Source organism: Balaenoptera physalus (genome assembly GCF_965194825.1).
Source record: "Balaenoptera physalus genome assembly, chromosome: Y".
Classification (NCBI taxonomy): Eukaryota; Metazoa; Chordata; class Mammalia; order Artiodactyla; family Balaenopteridae; genus Balaenoptera; species Balaenoptera physalus.
In genome coordinates, this window is record NC_138904.1 from 11174291 (window position 1) to 11199587 (window position 25297).

At 44.5% G+C, this 25297-nt stretch overlaps 1 protein-coding gene across 1 annotated transcript in view; it reads left to right on the forward strand.

The window, feature by feature from the left end:
• Positions 1-25297, forward strand: part of LOC309653396 (protein WWC3-like) — a gene marked incomplete at both ends in the record, with an annotated part of 64258 nt that overhangs the window by 24968 nt on the left and 13993 nt on the right. The window contains 8 exons of the mRNA XM_082448019.1: positions 16065-16154; positions 16978-17208; positions 20461-20583; positions 21463-21537; positions 22245-22331; positions 23403-23595; positions 24471-24635; positions 25059-25210. Of these exons, the coding sequence (XP_082304145.1) occupies positions 16065-16154; positions 16978-17208; positions 20461-20583; positions 21463-21537; positions 22245-22331; positions 23403-23595; positions 24471-24635; positions 25059-25210 (1116 nt within the window). The remainder of the gene's footprint in view (positions 1-16064; positions 16155-16977; positions 17209-20460; positions 20584-21462; positions 21538-22244; positions 22332-23402; positions 23596-24470; positions 24636-25058; positions 25211-25297) is intronic.

Sequence of the window (25297 nt, forward strand, 5' to 3'; positions counted from 1 at the left end):
CTATACTACTTTTCTTTCCCTCCCACAGTGCACCAGAGTCCATTTTTCTCCACATCCTTGCCAACATTTGTTATCTGTTCATTTTTGCATTCCGTTTTGCTTGATAACAGACATTCTAACAGGTGTGAGGTGATATCTTATTGTGATTTTGATGTGTATTTCCCTGATGATTAGCAATATTGAGCACCATTACTTAGCAACATTAGTGCTGTTGGACTTTGAGTTTAGCAGCGTTACTGATGTTGAATACTTGACCATTTTACCTCTTCTTTAGGAAATTGTTAGTTTAATTCTTTACTCATTTTTAAATTGGTTTGTATTTTGCTATTGTGTATTGTGAGTAGCTTAAATATTATAGATATTGGGACTTTCCTAGTGGTCCAGTGGTTGAGAATCCACCTTCCAATGCAAGGGTCGTGGGTTGGTTCCCTGGTCAGGGAAGTAAGATTCCAACACGCCACCGGGCAACTAAGCCTTCACACAACAACTAAAGGCCCACTTACTGCAACTACAGATAGCACACACTCTGGGGCTCACGTGGCACAACAAGAGAGCCCATGTGCTCTGCAGCCTGCTCACCACAAATAGAGAGAATCCCTCGTACTGCAACAAAGAGTCCACGTGCCGCAATGCTGCGGGATGCTGCAACTAAGACATGACACACCCAAAAATAAATAAATAAATATTTTTAAAAATATATTATAGATATTGACTTCTTTTCACTTAAATGATTTGCAGAAGTTTTTCTCTCATTCCATTGGTCATCATTTCAATTTTTTGATTGTCTGTTATGCTGTGCAGGAGTTCTTTGTTTGATGTAGTCCCACATTAAGTTTTGAGCTTCTTTCTTTTACTTTTGGTGTCAGATTTAAAAATTCATTTTAAAACCAATTGCAGAGATTCGGAGAAGATGGCGGAAGAGAAGGACATGGAGATCACCTTCCTCCCCACAGATACATCTGAAATACATCTACACGTGGAACTGCTCCTATAGAACATTCACTGAATGCTGGCAGAAGACGTCAGGCCTCCCAAAAGGCAAGAAACTCCCCACGTACCTGGGTACGGCAAAAGAAAAAAGAAACAACAGAGACAAAAGAATAGGGACAGGACCTGCACCAATGGGAGGGAGCTGAGAAGGAGGAAAGTTTTCCATACACTAGGAAGCCCCTTCGCGGGTGGAGACTGCGAGTGGCAGAGGGGGGAAGCTTCGGAGCCACGGAGGAGAGCACAGCCACAGGGGTGCGGAGGGCAAAGCGGAGAGATGCCCGCACAGAGGATCGGTGCCGACCTGCACTCACCAGCCCCAGAGGCTTCTCTGCTCTCCCGCCAGGGTGGGTGGGGGCTGGGAGCTGAGGCTCAGGCTTCGGTCAGGTCAAAGGGAGAGGACTGGGGTTGGCGGCGTGAACACAGCCTGAAGGGGTTAGCGCACCACAGCTAGCCGGGAGGGAGTCCGGGAAAAAGTCTGGAACTGCCGAACAGGTAAGAGACTTTTTCTTGCCTCTTTGTTTCCTGGTGCGTGAGGAGAGGGGATTCAGAGCACCGCCTAAACGAGCTTCAGAGATGGGCACGAGCCGCGGCTATCAGCACGGCCCACAGAGACGGGCACGAAACGCTAAGGCTGCTGCTGCCGCCACCAAGAAGCCTGTGTGTGAGCACAGGTCACTATCCACACCGCCCCTCCTAGGAGACTGTGCAGCCCATCACTGCCAGGGTCCCGTGATCCAGGGACAACTTTCCCGGGAGAACTCACGGTGCACCTCAAGCTGCTGCAACGTCATGCCGGCCTCTGCCGCCCCAGGCTCGCCCCGCATCCTACCCCTCCCTCCCCCCGGCCTGAGTGAGCCAGAGCCCCTGAAGCAGCTTCTCCTTTAACCCCGTCCTATCTGAGGGAAGAATAGATGCCCTCAGGCGACCTACATGCAGAGGCGTGTCAAAATCCAAAGCTGAACCCCAGGAGCAGTACGAACAAAGAAGAGAAAGGGAAATTTCTCCTAGCAGCCTCAGAAGCAGCGGATTAAAGCTCCACAAACAACTTGATGTACCTGCATCTGTGGAATACCTGAATAAACAATGAATCATCCCAAATTGAGGAGGTGGGCTTTGGGAGCAAGATATATTATTATTTCCCCTTTTCCTCTTTTTATGAGTGTGTATCTGCATGCTTCTGTGTGAGATTTCGTCTGTATAGCTTTTGCTTTCACCATTTGTCCTAGGGTCTGTCCATCCATTTGTGTTTTTTTTTTTTACTTAAAAAATTTTTTTGTCTTTTTTTCTTAATAATTATTTTTTATTTCAATAACTTTATTTTATTTTATCCCCTTTCTTTTTTTCTGTTTATATTTTCTGCCTTTTATTCTGAGCCATGTGGATGAAAGGCTCTTGGTGCTCCAGCCAGGCATCAGGGCTGTGCCTCTGAAGTGGGAGAGCCAACTTCAGGACACTGGTCCAGAAGAGACCTCCCAGCTCCATGTAATAGCAAACGACGAAAATCTCCCAGAGATCTCCATCTCAACACCAAGACCCAGCTTCACTCAACGACCAGCAAGCTACAGTGCTGGATACCCTATGCCAAACAACTAGCAAGACAGGAACACAGCACCATCCATTAGCAGAAAGGCTGCCTAAAATCATAATAAGGCCACAAACACCCCAAAACACACCACCAGACATGAACCTGCCCACCAGAAAGACAAGATACAGCCTCATCCACCAGAACACAGGCACTAGTCACCTCCACCAGAAAGCCTACACAAACTACTGAACCAACCTTAGCCACTGGGGACAGATACCAAAAACAACAGGAACTATGAACCTGCAGCCTGTGAAACGGAGACCCCAAACACAGTAAGATAAGCAAAATGAGAAGACAGAAAAACACACAGCAGATGAAGGAGCAAGGTAAAAACACACCAGACCTAACAAACGAAGAGGAAATAAGCAGTCTACCTGAAAAAGAATTCAGAATAATGAGAATAAAGATGATCCAAAATCTTGGAAATAGAATAGACAAAATGCAAGAAGCATTTAACCAGGACCTAGAAGAACTAAAGAGGAAACAAGCAACGATGAAAAGCACAATAAATTAAATTAAAAATACTCTAGAAGGTATCAATAGCAGAATAACTGAGGCAGAAGAACGGATAAGTGATCTGGAAGATAAAAGAGTGGAAATAACTACTGCAGAGCAGAATAAAGGAAAAAGAATGAAAAGAACCGAGAACAGTTTCAGAGACCTCTGGGACAAAATTAAACGCACCAACATTCGAACTATAGGGGTCCCAGAAGAAGAAGAGAAAAAGAAAGGGACTGAGAAAATATTTGAAGAGATTATAGTTGAAAACTTCCCTAATATGGGAAAGGAAATAGTTAATCAAGTCCTGGAAGCACAGAGAGTCCCATACAGGATAAATCCAAGGAGAAACACGCCAAGACATGTTAATCAAACTATCAAAAATTCAATACAAAGAAAACATATTAAAAGCAGCAATGGAAAAACAACAAATAACACCCAAGGGAATCCACATAAGGTTAACAGCTGATCTTTCAGCAGAAACTCTGCAAGCCAGAAGGGAGTGGCAGAACATATTTAAAGTGATGAAGGAGAAGAACCTACAACCAAGATTACTCTACCCAGCAAGGATCTCATTCAGATTTGATGGAGAAATTAAAAATTTTACAGACAAGCAAAAGCTGAGAGAGTTTAGTACCACCAAACCAGCTTTACAACAAATGCTAAAGGAACTTCTGTAGGCGAGAACCACAAGAGAAGCAAAACACCTACAATAACAAACCCAAAACATTTATGAAAATGGGAATAGGAACATACATATCGATAATTACCTTAAATGTAAATGGATTAAATGCTCCCACCAAAAGACACAGACTGGCTGAATGGATACAAAAACAAGACCTGTATATATGCTGTCTACAAGAGACCCACTTCAGACCTAGGGACATATTCAGACTGAAACTGAGGGGATGGAAAAAGTTATTCCATGCAAATGGAAACCAAAAGAAAGCTGGAGTAGCAATTCTCATATCAGACAAAATAGACTTTAAAATAAAGACTGTTACAAGAGACAAAGAAGGACACTATATAATGATCAAGGGATTGATTCAAGAAGAAGATATAAAAGTTGTAAATATTTGTGCACCCAACATAGGAGCACCTCAATACATAAGGCAAATACTAACAGCCATAAAAGGGGAAATCAACAGTAACACAATCATAGTAGGGGCCTTTAACACCCCAATTTCACCAATGGACAGACCATCCAAAATGAAAATAAATAAGGAAACACAAGCTTTAAATGATACATTAAACAAGATGGACTTAATTGGTATTTATAGGACATTCCATCCAAAAACAACAGAATACACATTTTTCTCAAATGCTCATGGAACATTCTCCAGGATAGATCATATCTTGGGTCACAAATCAAGCCTTGGTAAATTTAAGAAAATTAAAATCGTATCAAGTATCTTTTCGAACCACAACACTGTGAGACTAGATACCAATTACAGGAAAAGATCTGTAAAAAATACAAACACATGGAGGCTACACAATACACTACTTAATAACGAAGTTATCACTGAAGAAATCAAAGGGGAAATCAAAAAACAACAATGGAGACACAATGAACCAAAACCTATGGGACACAGCAAAAGCAGTGCTAAGAGGGAAGTTTATAGCAATACAAGCCTACCTCAAGAAACAGGAAACATCTCGAATAAACAACCTAACCTTGCACCTGAAGCAATTAGAGAAGGAAGAACAAAAAAACCCCGCAGTTAGCAGAAGGAAAGAAATCAGAAAGATCAGATCAGAAATAAATGAAAAAGAAATGAAGGAAACAATAGCAAAAATCAATGAAACTAAAAGCTGGTTCTTTGAGAAGATAAACAAAATTGATAAACCATTAGCCAGACACATCAAGAGAAAAAGGAAGAATACTCAAATTAATAGAATTAGAAATGAAAAAGGAGAAGTAACCACTGACACTGCAGAAATACAAACGATCATGAGAGATTACTACAAGCAACTCTATGCCAATAAAATGGACAACCTAGAAGAAACGGACAGATTCTTAGAAATTCACAACCTGCCGAGACTGAACCAGGAAGAAATAGAAAATATGAACAGACCAATCACAAGCACTGAAATTGAAACTGCATTAAAAGCCTTCCAAAACACAACAGCTCATGACCAGATGGCTTCACAGGAGAATTCTATCAAACATTTAGAGAAGACCTAACACCTATCCTTCTCAAACTCTTCCAATATATTGCAGAGGGAGGAACATTCCCCAACTCATTCTAAGAGGCCAACATCACCCTGATACCAAAACCAGACAAAGATGTCATAAAGAAAGAAAACTACAGGCCAATATCACTGATGAACATAGATGCAAAAATCCTCAACAAAATATTAGCAAACAGAATCCAACAGCACATTAAGAGGATCATACACCATGATCAAGTGGGAATTATTCCAGGAATGCAAGGATTCTTCAATATATGCAAATCAATCAGCATGATACACCATATTAACAAATTGAAGGAGAAAAACCATATGATCATCTCAATAGATGCAGAGAAAGCTTTCAACAAAATTCAACACCCATTTATGATAAAAGCCCTGCAGAAAGTAGGCATAGAGGGAACTTTCCTCTACATAATAATGGCCATATATGACACACCACAGCCAACATCATTCTCAATGGTGAAAAACTGAAACCATTTCCACTAAGATCAGGAACAAGACAAGGTTGCCCACTCTCACCACTATTATTCAACACACTTTTGGAAGTGTTAGCCACAGCAATCAGAGAAAAAAAAATTAAAAGGAATCCCAATCGGAAAAGAAGAAGTAAAGCTGTCACTGTTTGCAGATGACATGATACTATACATAGAGGATCTTAAAGATGCTACCAGAAAACTATTAGAGCTAATCAGTGAATTTGGTAAAGTAGCAGGATACAAAATTAATGCACAGAAATCTCTTGCATTCCTATACACTAATGATGAAAAATCTGAACGTGAAATTAAGAAAACACTCCCATCTACCATTGCAAAAAAATAAAATAAAATATCTAGGAATACCTACCTAAGGAGACAAAAGACCTGTATGCAGAAAATTATAAGACACTGATGAAAGAAATTAAAGATGATACAAATAGATGGAGAGATATACCATGTTCTTGGATTGGAAGAATCAACATTGTGAAAATGACTCTACTACCCAAAGCAATCTACAGATTAAATGCAATCCCGAGAAAACTGCCACTGGCATTTTTCACAGAACTAGAACAAAAAATTTCACAATTTGTATGGAAACTCAAAAAACCCCGAATAGCCAAAGCAATCTGGAGAATGAAAAATGGAGCTGGAGGAATCAGACTCCCTGACTTCAGACTATACTACTAAGCTACACTAATGAAGACAGTATGGTACTGGCACAAAAACAGAAATATAGATCAATGGAACAGGATAGAAAGCCCAGAGATAAACCCACTCACATATGGTCACCTTATCTTTGATAAAGGTGGCAAGAATATAGAGTGGAGAAAAGACAGCCTCTTCAATAAGTGGTTCTGCGAAAACTGGACAGGTACATGTAAAAGTATGAAGTGAGAACACTCCCTAACACCATACACAAAACGAGACTCAAAATGGATTAAAGGCCTAAATGTTAGACCAGACACTATCAAACTCTTAGAGGTAAACATAGGCAGAACACTCTATGACATAAATCACAGCAAGATCCTTTTTGACCCAGCTCCTAGAAAAATGGAAATAAAAGTAAAATAAAGGGGACCTAATGAAACTTAAAAGCTTTTGCACAGCAAAGGAAACCATAAACAAGACCAAAAGACAATCCTCAGAATGGGAGAAAATATTTGCAAATGAAGCAACTGACAAAATATTTATCTCGAAGATTTACAAGCAGCTCATGCGGCTCAATAACAAAAAAATAAACAACCCAATCCACAAATGGGGAGAAGATCTAAATAGATATTTCTCCAAAGAAGATATACAGATTACCAACAAACACATGAAAGAATGCTCAACATCATTAATCATTAGAGAAATGCAAATCAAAACTACAATGAGATATCATCTCACACCAGTCAGAATCCCATCATCAAAAAATCTAGAAACAATAAATGCTGGAGAGGGTGTGGAGAAAAGGGAACCCTCTTGCACTGTTGTTGGGAATGAAAATTGATACAGCCACTATGGAGAGCAGTATGGAGGTTCCTTAAAAAACTAAACAGAGAACTACCATACGACCCAGTAATCCCAGTACTGGGCATACACCCTGAGAAAACCATAATTCAAAAACAGTCATGGAGGGCTTCCCTGGTGGCGCAGTGGTTGAGAATCTGTATGCCAATGCAGGGGACACGGGTTCGAGCCCTGGTGTGGGAAGATCCCATATGCCGCGGAGCAACTAGGCCCGTGAGCCACAATTACTGAGCCTGCGCATCTGGAGCCTGTGCTCCGAAACAAGAGAGGCTGCAATAGTGAGACGCCCATGCACCACGATGAAAAGTGGCCCCCAGTTGCCGCAACTGCAGAAGGCACTTGCACAGAAACGAAGACCCAACACAGCCATAAATAAATTAAAAAAAAAAAAAAAAGTCATGTACCAAAATGTTCATTGCAGCTCTATTTACAATAGCCAGGACATGGAAGCAACCTAAATGTCCGTCAACAGATGAATGGATAAAGAAGATGTGGCACATATATACAATGAAATATTACTCAGCCATAAAAAGAAACGAAATGGAGTTATTTGTAGTGAGGTGGATGGAGTTAGAGTCTGTCATACAGAGTGAAATAAGTGAGAAAGAGAAAAAGAAATACAGTATGCTAACACAGGTATATGGAATCTAAGGGGGAAAAAAAAAAGGTCATGAAGAACCTAGTGGCAAGACAGGAATAAAGACACAGACCTACTAGAGAATGGATTTGAGGATATGGGGAGGGGGAAGGGTAAGATGTGAGAAAGTGAGAGAGTGGCATGGACATATATACACTACCAAACGTAAAATAGCTAGTGGGAAGCAACCACAAAACACAGAGAGATCAGCTCTGCGCTTTGTGACCACCTAGAGGGGTGAGATAGGGAGGGTAGGAGGGAGGGAGATGCCAGAGGGAAGAGATATGGGAATATATGTATATGTATAACTGATTCATTTTGTTATAAAGTAGAAACTAACACACCATTGTAAAGCAATTATACTCCAATAAAGATGTTTAAAAAAAATTGCAAAGTATTTTCTCGATGTTTTTTCTGGGACTTTAATGGAATCAAATCCTAGATTTAATTCTCTGATTCATTTTGAAATAATTTTTGTGAGTGGTGTAAGATGGGGTCAGATTTCCTTTTCTATGTAGATACCCAGTTATCATAACATCGTTTATTGAAGACACTATTTTCCCCCTGAAGTAGTTTTGAGTAGCTTGTCAGTTATTAGTTGATTGACTATGCATGGGTTATTACTGGGCTCTGTGTTCAGTTCCATTTGTCTGTGTCATTTTGCATTGTTATTTGTTTTCACCAATGCCAAACTGTTTTCATAAGTATAGCTTTAGTATAGTTCAAAATCAGGACGTTTATGTATTCAGCTGTGTAATTTCCCAAATTTTTTTGGCTATTCATGATCTTTTGTAGTTCAGACACTTTTAGGATTTTTTTCTATGTTTCTTGAAAAATAACATTGCAGTTTTGGTAGACCTTGCTTAAATACATAGATAAATTTAGGTAGTAGAGATAAGAAATATTAAGTCTTCTGATATATTAACACAAGATGTTTATGTTTTCATTTTTTTTTGTAAATGTCAGATAGTTTTCACTTTCTCTGTTGAATTCTTAGATATTTCATTTCTGAATGGTAATGAAGTGGATTCCTTTTCTATAAGGGGGGTTATAGTTTGTATAATAATGCAAATGATTTTTGTATATTGACTTTGTATCCTGACATGTTAACAAAATACTTTAAGATCTAACACTCTTTTGCTGGAGTGAATAGGATTTCTATATACAAGATCATATCATCAGCAAACATAGAAGCGTTTACTTCTTAGAGTCCAGTTTGAGTGGTTTTTATGTCTTTTCCTGCCTAATTTCCCTGGCTACAATTTCTAGTACTATATCAAAACAAGTGGTTGCGGCAGCATTTTTCTTTTCTTTTTATTGACTTAACAATTGTTTTTCAACATTTCACTATTGAGTAAGATGTTAGCTGTGGTTTTGTCAAATAGTGTCTTTATATGTTGAGGAATATTTCTTCCATACTGAATTTGCTTGAGTTTTTATTATGAAAGAATTTGGATATTTGTCAATGTTTGTCTGCATCTATTCAGAGGGTCATGTAAATTTTCTCTTTCATCTTATTAATGTGACCTACAACACTGATTGATTTTTTTATGTTGAGTCATTCTTGCATTCCAGTGATAAATTCAAATTTACCACTCTGTATGACCCGTTTTTGTGCTATTGAATGCAGTTTGTTAGTATTTTGTTAAGAATTTTGAACCTATATTTGGTATAAATTTTGTCCTGTATGTTTTTTTCTTGTAGTATTCTATTGATTGTAGTGTCAGGGTAATGTGAGCCTTGAAAAATGAATTTGAGCATGTTTACGCTTCATCATTACTTTGGAAGAATTTAATGGGTTATATCTTCTTAGCATTTTGCTAAAATTCACTTGTGAAGCCATCTGGACCTTGACTTTTTTTGCTGCAAAGTTTTAAATACCAAATCAATCTCCTTGCTTATTGTTAGTCTGTTAAGATTTTCTGTTTCTTTAATTTTAGGCTTAGTAAGATGTTTGTTTTAGGAATCTACCCATTTCTTTCTGGTTGTCCAACATGTTGGTGGATAAATGTTTATAGTAGTCTCTAATAATCCTTTGTATTTCTGTGATGTCATTTGTTATGTCTCCCCTTTCATTTTTTAATTTTGTTAATACAAGCCTTGTCTCAGTTCCTTAGTCTTCCTAAAGGTTTTTCAATTCTGTGTATATTTGCAAAAACACAGCTATTAGATAGAGACTTGGAGTGGTCAATAGTCAAATTAATAGGGTAGCCAATTTCAGTTTTTCAATACATGAGGAAGGAGATGAGCACAATACTTAGGTACTGCAATAATAGGTCACCTCTTTTTCTTGGTTGTATAAACCTTAAAATAAGTGTATTATTAGTTGATAACAACTAAAGTTTGAATACATTCTAAAGCTCTAAATTTTTATGTTCACACACACACTTTTTATGTTTTTGCTGTCATGTTTTACATCTTTTTTCTTGTGTATTCCCTAAACCAAGTATTATTGTTACAGTAATGTTTACTACTTTAGTCTTTTAACATTCATACTAGCTTTACAAGAGATTAATACACTACTTTTCCTATATATTTGCATTTACCAGTGATTTATACTTTCATATATCTTCCTGTTAACAATAGTACCCTTTCATTTCAGCTTAAAGCAGTCCCTTTAACATTTCTTGTAAGACTGCTTTAGTGGTGATCACCTCCTGTAGAACTGCTTGTACGGAAAATTCTTTCTCTCCCTTTACTTCTGAATGGTAGCTTTACTGGTTAGAGTATTCTTGATTGGAACTCTTTTTTTTTCTTTCAGCACTTGTTGCTTTTCTCTGGCTGTCCAAAGTCTCTGTCTTTAACTTTTGATATTGTGATTATAATGGGTCTTGCTGTGGGTTCTTTTGAGTACATCTTCTTTGGAACTCAGAGCTGGAATTGTTTCCTTCCCAGGTTAAGGAATTTTCCAATCATTCTTTTTCAAATAAGTGTTCTGCCCATTTCTCTCTCTTTTCTCCTCTGTGTCCCTTAGAATGTGCACATTATCCCACCTGATGTTGTCCCACGCGTGCCTAAAGCTGCCTTCACTTTTTAAATGTTTTTCTCCTTTTGCTGCTCTGCTTGGGAGAATTCCACTGCCCTTGCTTTGAGTTCACTTATCCTTTCTTCCACTTAATCTAGTCTGCCATTGAATCCCTCTAGGGTATTTTTCAGTGTTTTTCGATTTTTTAGTTCTTTAACTTTGATTTGGTACTTTTATATTTTCTGTCTTTGTTGAACTTCTCACTGTGTTCATGCATCTCCTAGCTCAGTGGGCATCTTTATGATGATTACTTTGAATCCTTTATCACGTAAATTACTTATCTCTATTTCATTGAGTTTTTCTCCAAGTTTTTATATTATTGTTTCACTTACAACATATTTCTCTTTTCCTCATTTTGCTTGACTTTTTGTGTTTGTTTTTTACACGTGATGAAAAAGCCACCTCTGCCAGTCTTGGAGGAGTGTTCTCATTTAGGTGATGAATCTTACCCTTCAAATTTGCCAACTCTGCTTGTCTCTCAAACTTTGGTGATCATTTGTCCAAGAAGCTTATTTTATTAATATCTCCCAGTTGTTGAGTGTGTTCCAGGACCTGTCAGTGTCCCAAAGAGGTCAGGGAAGACCTCAGCACCACCTAGGTTCAGGCTGATTGGAAGCCTGACCCTGAAAGGCAGCAGCTTTTAAAGAATGCAAATATGTACAGTCCCGTACAACTGTTAAGCTAAGCTCTGCTGGCCGCCAGACCAGGCCATCTGCGGGTGCCCCTCTGGTGACGGTTGTAAAATTCAGGACTCCATAAGAATGGATCAGCACCTTCTTGGAGATTACGGTAAGCTGTAGTGAGTCAATGGGAGAGTGCAAAGATGTCATTCTTCAGCCTGTTTTCCCAGACAGCGAGTCCATAGGCCTCTGGATGTGTGCAAAACCCAAAGCCTGACCCTGACACCAAAGTTCCTGGACAAGCAAACAGGCTTCTTCCACAGAAGGAGGGGGTGTTTTCAGTGTGCTGTCTGTGCAGTGCCCTGGGTGTGGTAGCCAGCTGTGTCTCTGACTCTTGTGGGACCCAGGTACACAAGCCTCTCTGGGCAACAGGCCAGGCATTCATTGGCGGGTGGGGGGGAGGAGGGGGATTCCATGGGCAGCAGCCACAAAAGCAGGGCACCAGACACGTGGTAAGAGCTTCCCTCCAAGAGAGTCTAGCACTCTGGGGCATCAGAGGGGGAGCTCAAAATATAGCACCTGCTTTCCTAGGTCCCTGGAAGGCTTACAGTTAGCCCTTTGATGTGTGTTTAATTTAGAAGCCTGCCCCTCATTCCGTAGCCATGAAAATAAGCTAATCAGTCTCTTTCACAGAAAGACCTAGCTCCCTGTTCCGTTGCCTCCTGCTGTGCTCTGGGATGGTAGCTGTTTAAGAACTCTCCTCCATTGGTCACCGTCTTCTGGGACCCACTGACCACCACTGGCCGCCAGAGCCAAGCAATGTAGAGGTGTCCCCTGGCAGCAGACACAAAACCTGAGGCACCAGATAAGGTCCTTTATGGCAGATAGAAGCAAGCTGAAGCAAAGCAGAGGGAGAGTGCAAAGGTCCTGTCCTCCAGCCTCTGTTCCCTGAGAGCAACTCCATAGACCTCTAGAAGTGTGTCACACCAGAAGCCTTCCCCTCAAGCTAAAGCTCCTGGACAAGCAAACAGTCCTCTTTCTCAGAAAGACTAAGGCTGGGTTTAAGTCTCTTGTCTGTGCAGTGCCCTGCGAGTGGTAGGTTGCCAAGAACTGTCTTTCCAAATGTTACTGTCCTGAGGGACCCAGACACCCAAGACTCCTGACGTCCACAGCCAGGCAATCAAGGGGCAGCCACAAAAACCTCATTACCACACATAAAAATTGGGGTACAGGATATGTGTAGAAGACCCCCTCCTAGAGATACAGGTGACCTAAAACACAGAGTGAGCATAAAAATGGCACCCAGAAAAAGGGGTGGGGAGAAATAAACAGAAAAAAAAAAAGAAAAGAAAAGAAACAAGCAAACCAATAGGGTGCCCACTGGCATTAGCAAGGCAAAGGGACACCACGAAAGATGGCACCCACTGGAAAGGAAAAATGTGGTACAAACTGGATTTAGCAAGGCAGAGGGAAAGCAGGAGGATGGCACCCCCAAGCCTCCATCACCAGAGAGTATCACAGCCAGCCCTCTGCCCCTCAGACCAACACTTTAAAATTAGCAAATTCACCCATTTCATCCTTTTCAAAGGGATGCTTCTGCGCTGGGCCCTCGGGTGGATGAGCTCACGTGGGGGTCCCTTAAGGACTTCTAGTTCACCACAGCGCTGCAGGTCTTGTGGGTGTCAGCCCCACCAGCCGTCCGTCATGTGTTTTGGGTGCTCATCGCTCAGGTGCAGGCCTTAAAAATTGAGGTGCCCAACGTGGGGTTCAAACTCTTGGCTCTTCAGGGAGAAGCTCTTGGTTTTGACTTCCCTACTGATCGTGGGTCACCATGCTGGGTATGGAAAAATTGTGTCTCAGCCTTTCCTACCTACTTCAGTGTGTTCTCCTCTCATTTGCCTGATGTGAAGGGGTCACTGCACCAGTTCTTATGTTTTCTCCAGAGGAAACTGTTCCATATGTATCTGTAGATTCAACGTGTTTGTAGGAGGAAGTGAGTTCAGGATCTTTCCATGTTGCCATCCTGAAATGGGCAATCATACTGTGCTTTTTGTGTTAGATAATATGTCTCTTGCCTTATGCCGTAAAGATTTCATTCACTGTAACTTCAGAATTGCTTTTTAAAAGTTATTTGTATTTTATACAAGACATTCCTAAAATATTTTCCCTAAATATTAAAATGTTATAGGGAAATGGATACTTTAAAAGCCTATAGTTAGAAGAATTTACTGTAGCATTTTCGAGGTTTTTGGTTCTAGAACATTTTTACACTATTAAAATGTCTAAGTGGAGGTTCCTTAAAAAACTAAAAATAGAACTACAGTACGACCTAACAATCCCACTACTGGGCATATACCCTGAGAAAACCATAATTCAAAAAAATGAGTCATGTGCCACAATGTTCGTTGCAGCTCTGTTTACAATAACCAGGACATGGAAGCAAACTAAGTGTCCATCAACAGATGAATGGATAAAGCAGATGTGGCACATATGTACAGTGGACTATTACTCAGCCATAAAAGGAAAGGAAATTGAGTTATTTGTAGTGAGGTGGATGGACCTAGAGTCTGTCATACAGAGTGAAGTAAGTCAGAAAGAGAAAAACAAATACCATATGCTAACACATATATATGGAATTAAAAAAAAAATGGTTGTGAAGAACCTAGGGGCAGGACAGGAATAAAGATGCAGACGTAGAGAATAGACTTGAGGACACGGGAAGGGGGAAGGGTAAACTGGGACGAAGTGAGAGAGTGGCATGGACATATATACACTATCAAATGTAAAATAGATTGCTAGTGGGAAGCAGCTGCATAGCACAGGGAGATCAGCTTGGTGCTTTGTGACCACCTAGAGCGTTGGGATAGGGAGGGTGGGAGGGAGACGCAGGAGGGAGGAGATGTGTGTGTGTGTGTGTGTGTGGGTGTGTGTGTGTGTGTAGCTGATTCAGTTTGTTGTACAGCGGAGGCTGACACACCATTGTGGAGCAGTTAAGCTCCAATAGAGATGTTAAAAAAAAAAAAAAAGTCTAAGGATCCTGAAGCACTTTTGTTTTTGTGGATTTTATCTGATTATATTTAATGTATGAGTAATTAGAATGGAGAAGTTTAAAAATATTTACCATCTATTATGTGATAATAACGCCCATTATATGTTAACATGAAAAATTTATTTTATAAAAAATAATTTTTAATAATTGTGTAGGAGAGTGGTATGGTTTTACAGTTTTGGCAAGTGGTTTACTTAGTGGAAGACAGCTGCTTGACCAGGTGTTGTGATGTGTCAATTTGATTAGGTACATGAAGAAAATCTGACTGCATATGGATGTGTCATTGAGAAATGGAGCCTTACTAGACACCCTAAAAGGGTCTCTGGGATCCCCATTGATCCTTGGACCACACCTGGAAAACCACTCGTTTACTATTCAGATTTAAATTTGGTCATTTGCTCTTGCTAAGAAGGTATTTGATTAGTCAGAAAGTACTGTGATTCCTGCATGCTAGATTATAAAGGAATGATGTGTCTTTACTATAAAACAAGAGCTTTACATGGAAACATTTTGAAGTTCTGTTTCCATCTAAGAGAAACGAAGGTATGATACAGTTTGTGTTTATCATTCAGGCTTTGAATTAATTCTGAGTAGCTTGTCTTCCATTTTGTAAATTAGTGGTATACCAGTTTTGCTTATCAGTAATAGTCAAAACTTTGTAACTCTGGCTGCTGCCAAAGTTCACCTCCTTCTGGTGTCCTCTCCTTGAGCATTTTGCCTTCCCTAACAGGTGGAAAACTTTGTTTAATGGGTTCTTTCCACTGCCACGTGTCAAAATGCAATCATTTTGATTTGTAAATCAGTCTTTCGTTATAAAGGCAAGATTAATCAGTCCCCTCTGTTCAACAATTATTTACTATATGTGCAGGGCTCTAGTCTCGGCAGTAGGCTTACTACAGTAGGAGAAAAATATTCTAGAAAATTATGAAGTAGAAGAAGGCAGAAGGAAGAAGAAATATATACCTCCAACCCATGATCTAGGGACACAGTTGATATTTTGTTTTATTTGATTGTGATCTTTTATTCTCTAGATACTAGAATTGCATTTATTTTTTGCCTGGAAGAGGGCCTAGGATGAGGGAATCAGATTTATTCCAAGGAAATCCAGTAGATTTCTATGAGCTCTGCATTTGAACCCATCTTCTGGATTCCCATCCGTCTGTCTATTTACCTGCCTGTCCACCCACCCCACTCATCCTCCCATCCGTCCGTCTTATCTCTCTATCCATCCATCCACACATCTGTTCCATCACACATCCAACTTCTAGTGTGGATCACTCGCACTGTTCAGGATTCTAGAGGTACAGTGCGAAATAAAACAAACAAAGAAAAAAACAGTTATCTTGGAACTTGTGACGTAGGTGTGCTTTTAGAACTGATAGTCATTAATCTGTTTTGGTGGAATATAGAGTTGAATTTCTTGTTAGGAAAATATACTTGGCATCTTTGAAATCCACCAGTGGACTGTGTTTGTACCTACAGGATTCTACTTCAGGAAAAAAGAAACTGTCTCCTGATGCAGCTGGAAGAAGCCACCTGCCTAATGTCCTATCTCCAGTCCCGGTTACAAAGGTGGGTAACTTGATTATCATCTTATAACATAGTGGCCGTGAACTTCACGCTTTAATAGCGCCCCTGGTTTTCTCTCCCAGAACTTAGAACCTGCAGTGGTTGTAAGCGCAGGACAGGAAAGTGAAGACAGGATATTTTTAAGATGAGCTGCTTATATATGACCCAAGGAATATGAGGAGAACCAAGTGTGACTTCAGAGTAATGAATCTTAACTCAGATTTATCGAAGGATTTTGTAACTCACAGCATCAGGAGTGTATACGTCCATCTACATAGATGCACACATACACTTTTAATTATTATTTTTTAAGATATTCATTTTAATTAGGCCTGAATATCTTTAAAATCAGATTTGGATGCTCAGTAAGAGCTCCAGTTTTCAAGCACTTACCGTATCGTGAAGTGTAGTGTTAAGGGCTTTCTGTGTATTATTTCCTCAGTTCTCCTCCTCACAGTGCCTTGAGGCAGGAACCGCTATCATCCCAGCGCCGGGTGAGAAGGTGGGAGTCTGGGAAAGGGCAAAGCCCGTGACCAAATCAAATGCATTCAGCTAGTCTTGAGTTTGAGCTGGAACTTGAACTCGAGCAAGAGCCCTTGACGTTAACTACTGCTCTCTACTGACAATCAAAGAAACAAAGGAAATATTCACGAAGGGGCGGGGGTGGGGACGGGGGTGTCTTAAAACGCTCCGAGGTGTTGAAGAGGCGCCGGGTGAACGGGCCCGAGGCAGAGTCTTGCTCCTCGTGGAGCAGACCGGAGGCTCGGCTCGCGGTGGGGACGAGCAGGCTCCAGCCGCGGGCTCCAGGCTGCTCTTCTCGTTTCAGCCTGTCCGCCAGCTCCCTGACCGTCTCCTCGGGGAGCAGCCGCGGCTCCCTGGCCTCCAGCCGGGGCTCCCTGAGCTACGTCAGCTTCACCGACATCTATGGCCTCCCGCAGTACGAGAAGCCCGACGCCGAGGGCGGCCCGCTCCTGCGCTTCGACCTCGTCCCCTTCGACTCCCTGGGCTGGGACGCCCCCTTGGCGGAGGCCCCGGGCCCCGCGCGCCTCCACAAACAGTTTGACTCCAGCAGGCTTTAGCGAGAAAAATTTTTAGTAACATAAAATTCAGAATTGCCCATTGTGTTTTAAATCAACCTGAGGGGACAGAAGGTGGGGCAGGGGAGTGGGGAAATAAACTGTCATCTTTAACAGTTTTCACATGTTTACCACAATTTTATCTTCCCCACATTTTAAAAGTCAAATGTGTCATGATTTTGAAATCCGTTCCTATTTTCATTTCCCACTGGTATTTGCTAATATAAGTCCGTAAATATTTTGACCTTGTTCATCTGTTTATTGATGTTTTTTATTACATTCATACCCTGTTTAAAATTGTTGGCTTAAATTCTACAGTTTTTTCACTTTGTGCTTCTTTTTTTTTTTTTTTTTTTTTTAATTTTTATTTATTTATTTATTTATTTATTTATAGCTGTATTGAGTCTTCGTTTCTGTGCGAGGGCTTTCTCCAGTTGTGGCAAGCGGGGCCACTCTTCATCGCGGTGCGCAGGCCTCTCACTATCGCGGCCTCTTTTGTTGCGGAGCACAGGCTCCAGATGCGCAAGCTCAGTAATTGTGGCTCACGGGCCCAGCTGCTCCGTGGAATGTGGGATCTTCCGAGAACAGGGCTTGAACCCGTGTCCCCTGCATTGGCAGACAGATTCCCAACCACTGCGCCACCAGGGAAGCCCCTGTGTTTCTTTTTTTTTAAAATCTCTTTTCTCTTGCGGCTCGACAGAAACGTTCACTGTAAGTGACCTTGGACTTCTCCTTTGCCTGGCTGGTCAGGCTGTGCCACATCTTTGTGCAGTGAATCAATGTATTTAGGATGGTCAGGGTGTGGTCAAGAAGGGCATAGCTCATAGCTGTGCTTTAATGTAGCTCAACAGTTGCTCTTGTTATTGTTGTTGTCGTTTGAACGGTATTCATCCTGGCTATGAAAGTTGTGTAAGAACTTTTCTAAGAGCTTGACGTATTTTTTTCTTCCGTGTGTTTTTTCCCCAGACTTTAACACTTTCATTATTTTAGTATGCCAGCTGGCAGCTTCGCCCACGGTGTGATTTTCCTTATACTTTCCTCCCTTTTGTCAAGCAGCGTTGCTGTCCTTAGGTCTCAGTGTCTGTGTGTCTGTGTTCAATGATGGAAGGGTCAGAGGTTTCTGAAATGAATGTGTGGAAGCTTGTTTATTCCTTACTTCACTGGCGTTGCTCCCCACTTTCCATCTCGTTGCCTTGACGCCCAAGAGCAGACGGTTGCGGTGTGTACTGTGGGATGTGCCACGTGCTTTCTTTCTCACCCAGGGCAAGTGCTGACCGTACCTCCTTCTGTCAACTCCGGCATCCAGTTGCTCCGTGAATGTGCTAAGCCCAGGATCACTGAGGGTTGATTCCCCCATTTCCTTTCTCTCTTCATCCACTTTCATTGCAGTGAGAGAGAAATTTTGTCAGTCACACCATTGGGTTGCCTGGAAGTTATCTGAATCGTTGTGTGGTGTTCCTTAAAAGCGTGTAAGGCCGAGTGTCAGGGCTGGGAATGGAAGTAGTGAGCTGTTGTGTTTGCTGGGGTTCCGTGCAGCAAACTGAGGGGTTCTCTCTGCAATTCAGAGCTGGGGGCTCTGGGTCCTTCCATGGGGCAGGGGTGGCGAGCAGAGCTGGACTTGGGAGTCGTCATCTACGATCTGAGAGTCGGTGCCTCCGGCCACCCCAGGACGGAGCCAGCTTCTGCCCCTGACTGAGGCGGAGCCAGTGGCCCCCACGCTGGGCGCTGCAGACCTTTGAAAGGTCGGCTTGTGTCTGCCGTTAGCATCGTGAGACCAAAGGCCACAGCCCTGTTTTGTATCCCGATGAATATATTTGGGTTTAATTGTTGCTGTGAATAATAATTTGGCTGAAAAGAGAGATGGTTGGGGACTTCCCTGGTGGCGCAGTGGTTAAGAATCCGCCTGCCAATGCAGGGGACACGCATTCGAGCCCTGGTCCAGGAAGATCCCACGTGCCACGGAGCAGCTCAGCCTGTGAGCCACAACTACTGAGCCCAGAGCTGCAACTACTGAAGCCCGCGCGCTCTAGGGCCTGTGTGCCACAACTACTGAGCCCATGCGCTGCAACTGTTGAAGCCCGCATGCCTAGAGCCCATGCTCCGCAGCAAGAGAAGCCACCGCCCTGAGAAGCCCGCGCACCAGAATGAAGAGTAGCCCCCGCTCACCACAACTAGAGAAGGCCCAGCGCAGCCAAAAGAAAAAAAAAAGAAAAGAGGTGGTCATTGGTGTCAAGGGTGCACAGATGTCTAGATTTTCAATTTCTAGAGCTTAGATGGCCGGAGAACATAGAGAGACCAGAGGGGCCTGTATTATTAACAAGCGGCATCATGATGCTGGAGTGAGGCTCAATTTGGGGCGTCATGCTTTAAGCCTGTGTTCTAACCATGTGTGCCTCTCTCGAAAGTGTTGAGGTTCCTGTGTCCGTCGTCACATTAGGCAGCAGGAGACGGCATGCCTATTTCTTTTGCTTTTGTTAAAAGAAACTTGTTGCTGTGAGGGAAGGAGTAGAAAGAGTTGATGAAATGATAAAAGGGAAAATGTCAGTGGTTGTCTTGGGCTCTTGGTTAAAATAGATACGAGACAAAAATAAGCTGCCCAGTGATGGTCCTTTCTAATCCCAGGAGACAGTTCTGGAAGCCAGCCTGGCCCCAGGGCTGCTGAGGAGGACACTGCAGTTAGAGAGGCAGAGGGGTCACGGAGACGTTGGCAGAGCCCGAGTCTGGGTGCCTCTGTGTACTCTGACTTGAAAGTCACTCCATTTTGTTGGGGGTTATTTGATGCTTTTTAAAAACTCTGTCTTCTGAGTATGAAGCAGTGTAGCCTATGTTCCTTGTATAAAGTATGGAGAATACCAAGCAGCGTCAAGGAAACAACCCCCTCTCACTTCTCGGAGAGCGCGCTGCCATCCGCGTGCAGGCGAAGTCTCTCTCCCGGGCTTCCCGTGTGACGCTCTCTCAAAGGGCCACGCCAAGGGCCTTCCCGGCACCTTCTGACCTGTGCGCTCATTAAGGAGGTGAAAGGAGATTGATGATCATTTAAAGAGCTTTTAAAGAAGTAGCCAGAAGCCTGTTTCTTCCATTTTCCAATATAAGTAAAGACTGGAGCAGAGCGCATGTAAACACACATCTGCACACGTGCTGGCCTGTCTCTACCACTTTGTGCCTTTGTCTCTGCTCTGCGCTGGGCTCCTGCGCTGTCGCCTCCTGAGCCCGGCCGTGTCTCTCGCTTGCAGTGGTGACCCCCCCCGAGAAGACAGCGCCCAGAGGCTGGAGCGGAGAGCAGGCTGCATGTCTGCCTGCCTGTCCGATTACTCGCTGGCCAGCGACAGCGGCGTGTTTGAACCTGCCACCAAAAGGTTAGAAGCTGACCTTCTTGCCTCCCTGGGCTGACTTCCCAAAAGGCACCCCTGCCGAGACCTGTCTGGCTTGACACTGTGTGTGTGTCTGGGGTGCAGCTCTTCTGGCTTCTCTCCATGCGGGAGGGGCCCTTAGCGTCCCCATGGACCCCCTCTCCTCCCAGGTGGCGTCTGGGGACTGGCCTGGCTTCGGGCATCTAGGACGACTGCTTTCTCTCCGGCCCCGGGTGTTGGAAGGCATGAGCCCGGTAGAGCCAGAAAAGGAGAACCAGTGTGCGAGAGAGACCTGCTTTCCTAGAAAGGACGTTCGCTAGAAATGGATGTTCCCCTCCGTCCCCTTTCCTTAGCTGGAGGAATCACTTTGCAAGGACAAAACCCCTTGTGGGCTTTATTTTGTTTGAGACCTTTGATGTCATTTTTTCAGCTCAGATATCTGTATGCATTTCACTTGTCGCCAAACTTTTTTTTTTTTTTTTTTGGCTGCGCTGCTCAGCTTGCGGGATCTTAGTTCCCTGACCAGGGATCGCACCCGCGCCCCCTGCAGTGGAAGCGCGGAGTCTTAAACCACTGGAGCACCAGGGAAGTCCCCCCTGCAAAGCTTTTAAAAGTATATGTTTTTGAACGTTGTCGTGAATATCACGTGTGGTTTTGAGAGGTATCTTCTCAAAAAGGCCACTTCGTCAGCAGGTACCCTGGGAGGTGACGTCATGGATCCTGGGGACCTGCCGTGCCCTGTCAGTCACTTAAAGCATTTATTTATGTCGCAACTTAATAAAGCCCTTCTCAGTTAGAAGCGCCCCTAGTGTGAGAGAGCTTCTGCGGAGCCCGAGGTAAGCAGGTCCCCTCGGAATAACACGGTGCCTTTCCGGTTGTGCTCAGGAGTGAGGACGCTGACGATCCTGTGCCTGGAGATGCTTGCGGTAACGAGGGGCCCCAGATCCATGTTGGATTCTTGTGAGTACAGAAGGCTCCTTCCCTGTTGCTCGTAAAGACGACGGGTAGATTGGGGCCCGCCCGGCGACTCACACCTCCACACACAGGCCCGTAGGCGTGGGGGGACCCGCGTGATCCGGCTGCTTGTCCCTGGCCTGGGGACCCCCGGGCCCATCTCAGCGGTCTCAGGTGAAGGGACAGAGGTGGCGGGAAGGAGAGATGGGCACGAGCGGCTCCACTGCCGTCCTCCAACACCGAGTCACAGCTGGGGACTGTCACCCCATGGGCACGGTCAGGCCCTCGGTGAAGTTCCCGCCGGAGCTGGGGTAGCCAGGTGCTGTGCAACACTAAGCATTTTGGTTTCTAGCCGCAGTGTCTATGAAGGCAGCAACCAGCAGTGTTCCGGCGAACGAGGCAGGATGTTCACATCCCAGCAGCTTTCTTTTGCTCACTCTTGTCATCCTAGTGTTGCTCGGCACTCGTGACATTCGGGCTGGGTCATTCTTGGTTGGGGGCCGCCCTGTGCCCTCTGGGGTGTTGAGCAGCAGCCCTGGCCTCCACCCACTAGATCCAGTAGCCCTCCCACTCCACTCCGTGTGACAGTAAGAAATGTCTCTCGACTTTGCACAGGTCCCCTGGGGGTGGGGTGAGGACCACTGCGGTAGTTCAAGCAGGATTTCTCCACCGTGGGGCATTTGCAGCCTGTGAACGTGCATTTTATTTTCTAGGCACGACAGTGCCAGCAAGTGTCTCCTCGTGAACGTGCTCCAACTGAAGAACTTTGCCGGGCTGGTGGTGAAGGAAGACTGCAAAATGTAAGCTCCCGCGCCAGTGGGGGCCGTGTCCTCCCCCCGGGCCCTCCTCCACACGGCACCACTGGCTGACCTGCTGCACGTGGCAGTTTGGGGAGGGAAAAGACTGTGTTGGAACCTGAATTTAGAATAAAACGCCAGGGAATGTCTGTCTGAAATCTAAAGGACTGTAAGTTTTAAGAAGAGGCTGGTTTATTATTTGCGGCAGGTGGAGTTACTGGAGCCAGGCTGGTTATGTGCCGTGGCCATGCTGACAAAGTGCCGGGTGCCCGTCATCGGCAGCATTGGGGCTTAAAACGTCCATCCTGCTCACAAGGCTGGTGGCGACACAGCCACACTCGGCTCTTGAGATCTGATGAGGTGCCTGAAGAGGCCTCAGGCTGGGATCAGGCATCCTTGTCCGAGCAGGGAGAAGGAAATCTGTGTTGTCTCCGGTGGGGAGATGGGTGCCCGATGGGGGTGTGAGGTCCCACTTACCCTGGTGGGTGAACCCACCTGTGATGGGTGTTCAGGCCCGACGGTGCCCTCCCCTTCCGTGAGTCGTCTTTGTAAACTGGCCTCCCGAAGGCCTAGGAAGCAGCCTGGTGTTCAGCGGCTGAGGGTTCGCCCTGATGGTGTACTTCACTCCACTGATGCTGGAGCTTCTCCTGGGTGCTGGCTTCCGTGCTGGGGGTGGATAGGGCCGGGAGCCCAGCCCGGCGGGTGCCTCGGTGGGCAAGCAGTCTGAGAGGCAAGGCAGGCAGAGCTTGGAGAGGGAGCCAGGGGGCCGTGAAAAGATCAGTGCAGATGTTTTGCCACAGAGGTGCTGAAAGCAGAAAGTCTGTTTGACTCCCCCTGAAGTTATAATTCCTGATTTTTATGTTTTTTTTTTGCTGATTTCTTTTCTTTTCTTTTCTTTTCCTTTTTTTTTTTTTTTTCTCTCCAAAGGTAGGTCAGTTCTTCGGCCTCTCTTTTGGTTGAGAAAAGGACTTTTTCCAAAGGACTTTGCAGTTTTACCTCTTCACATCCAAAGGGTAACATACAGGGGTGTTCGTGTACGTGGTCCATGCTTTTTTCTCCCTGTCTCGATTCCAGACACATCCGCGTCGGTTTGCCTCCGCTTGACCCCGGCACACCAAACACATTCTGCTCTAAGGCTCTGGAATTGAAAGCCCCCTTGGTGTTTAATGAAGTTTTCAAAATCCCTGTGCAGTCAAACATGGTGATGTTGAAGTCCCTTCAGTTATACATGTGCTCAGTGAATCCGCAGCTGCAGGAAGAACTGCTGGTACGGTGCCCTCCTCACCCTCTCCTTCCTACCTTCCACCCCTCTTTCCCCGTCTCTTTTTGTCAATCTCTGACATCAGTCTTTCTATCCTCCTGTCTTCTGCCTCAATCCTGCTTTCCTTCCTGTCTCTCTTCCTCAGTTTCTGTCTGTTTTTCTGTTTGGTTACAGTTTGTTTCAGAGTAACATACAGATTAAAATCAGCAAGGGAGGAAACATATAGGCCAGAGTCTGGGTGAGATCCAATCCTGAAGTTTCCACTTTCTTCACTGTGAGTTACCTTTTGTTCTCTGTCCTTCTCCCCTTCCTAGCAGTTTCTAATAGAGCTGAATAAGCAACATGAGAGTCATCCTCCCTAGCATCCTCCAACACCACTTTAACACCACTTTCATTTTACCTTAGTCCTGTTAGTAAGAATGAAATAACTTTCCATTCTTTCTGCTTAAGATTAAAGGGTGGGCTTCCCTGGTGGTGCAGTGGTTGAGAGTCTGCCTGCCAATTCAGGGGACACGGGTTCGAGCCCTGGTCTGGGAGGATCCCACGTGCCGCGGAGCAACTGGGCCCGTGAGCCACAACTACTGAGCCTGCGCTCCAGAGCCCATGAGCCACAACTGCTGAGCCTGCGCGTCTGGAGCCTGTGCTCCGCAACGAGAGAGGCCGCGACAGTGAGAGGCCCGCGCACCGCGTTGAAGAGGGGCCCCCGTTCGCCGTAACTCTAGAGCGCCCTCGTGCAGAAACGAAGACCCAACACAGCCAAAAAAAAAAATTAATTAATTAAAAAAAAAAAAAGATTAAAGGGTGACCTTGACGCCCATTGGTTGTTAAGGTGCAGTCATTCAGGGTCTGTTCTGCCTTTTTTTTTTTTTAACACCGCGCGGGGCATTGCTCAGATTAACTTGGCTGATTACGATGGTTCGAGCGAGATGCAGCTGCCCTGGTACTCGGTGCAGGTGTTCACCGGCCCCGAGCCGCCCGGGCGGGAGGACGAGCGGCTAGGACACCGCGACTTCCGGGACCCTGCACCCACCACGTCTGGAAAGACAGTAGGTGGCCTGGCTTTGAGACGGGCTTTTCCTGGGGACATTGTTTCTAAGAAACGTGTGTAGTCTTAGTCTTAGAACACAGTGGTGATGAAGAAGCAGGGTTTCCAGGGAAGTAATAAAAACGGACTGTAGTGATGTATGTGGCCATTCATGGTAATATTCTTTAACACAACACGTTCATGATCATGAGTGATGCTTTGGTTGATTTAAAATTTGAGTCCTCAGAGCTACATGGAAAGGCCAAGTTACCGTCTTGCTGTCAACCGGGGGTGAGCTGCTTCCTGCTGGAGAGCAGCCGGGGACGGCCACCAGCCCGGCAGCAGGGATGCTCCCCACGGGCCGTGCACGCGCCCGCTTTCCGCTTTGCCGCCCGCACGCCGCTGGCCTCGGCTGCTTCTTGGCAGCGTCCCTTTCGTCCTGTAGGACGCGGTGACGGTGCTGCTGGCGAGAACTACGGCCCAGCTGCAGGCGGTGGAGAGAGAGCTGGCCGAGGAGCGGGCGAAGCTGGAGTACACGGAGGAGGAGATCCTGGAGATGGAGCGCAAGGAGGAGCAGGCCGAGGCCGTGTCCGAGAGGTGCGCGCGGCCAGCAGCCCCTTGAGGGAGAGGCAGCCGGGATGTTCGTCAGACACAACGCCATGTAGAGTGTGTGCAGCGACTCTT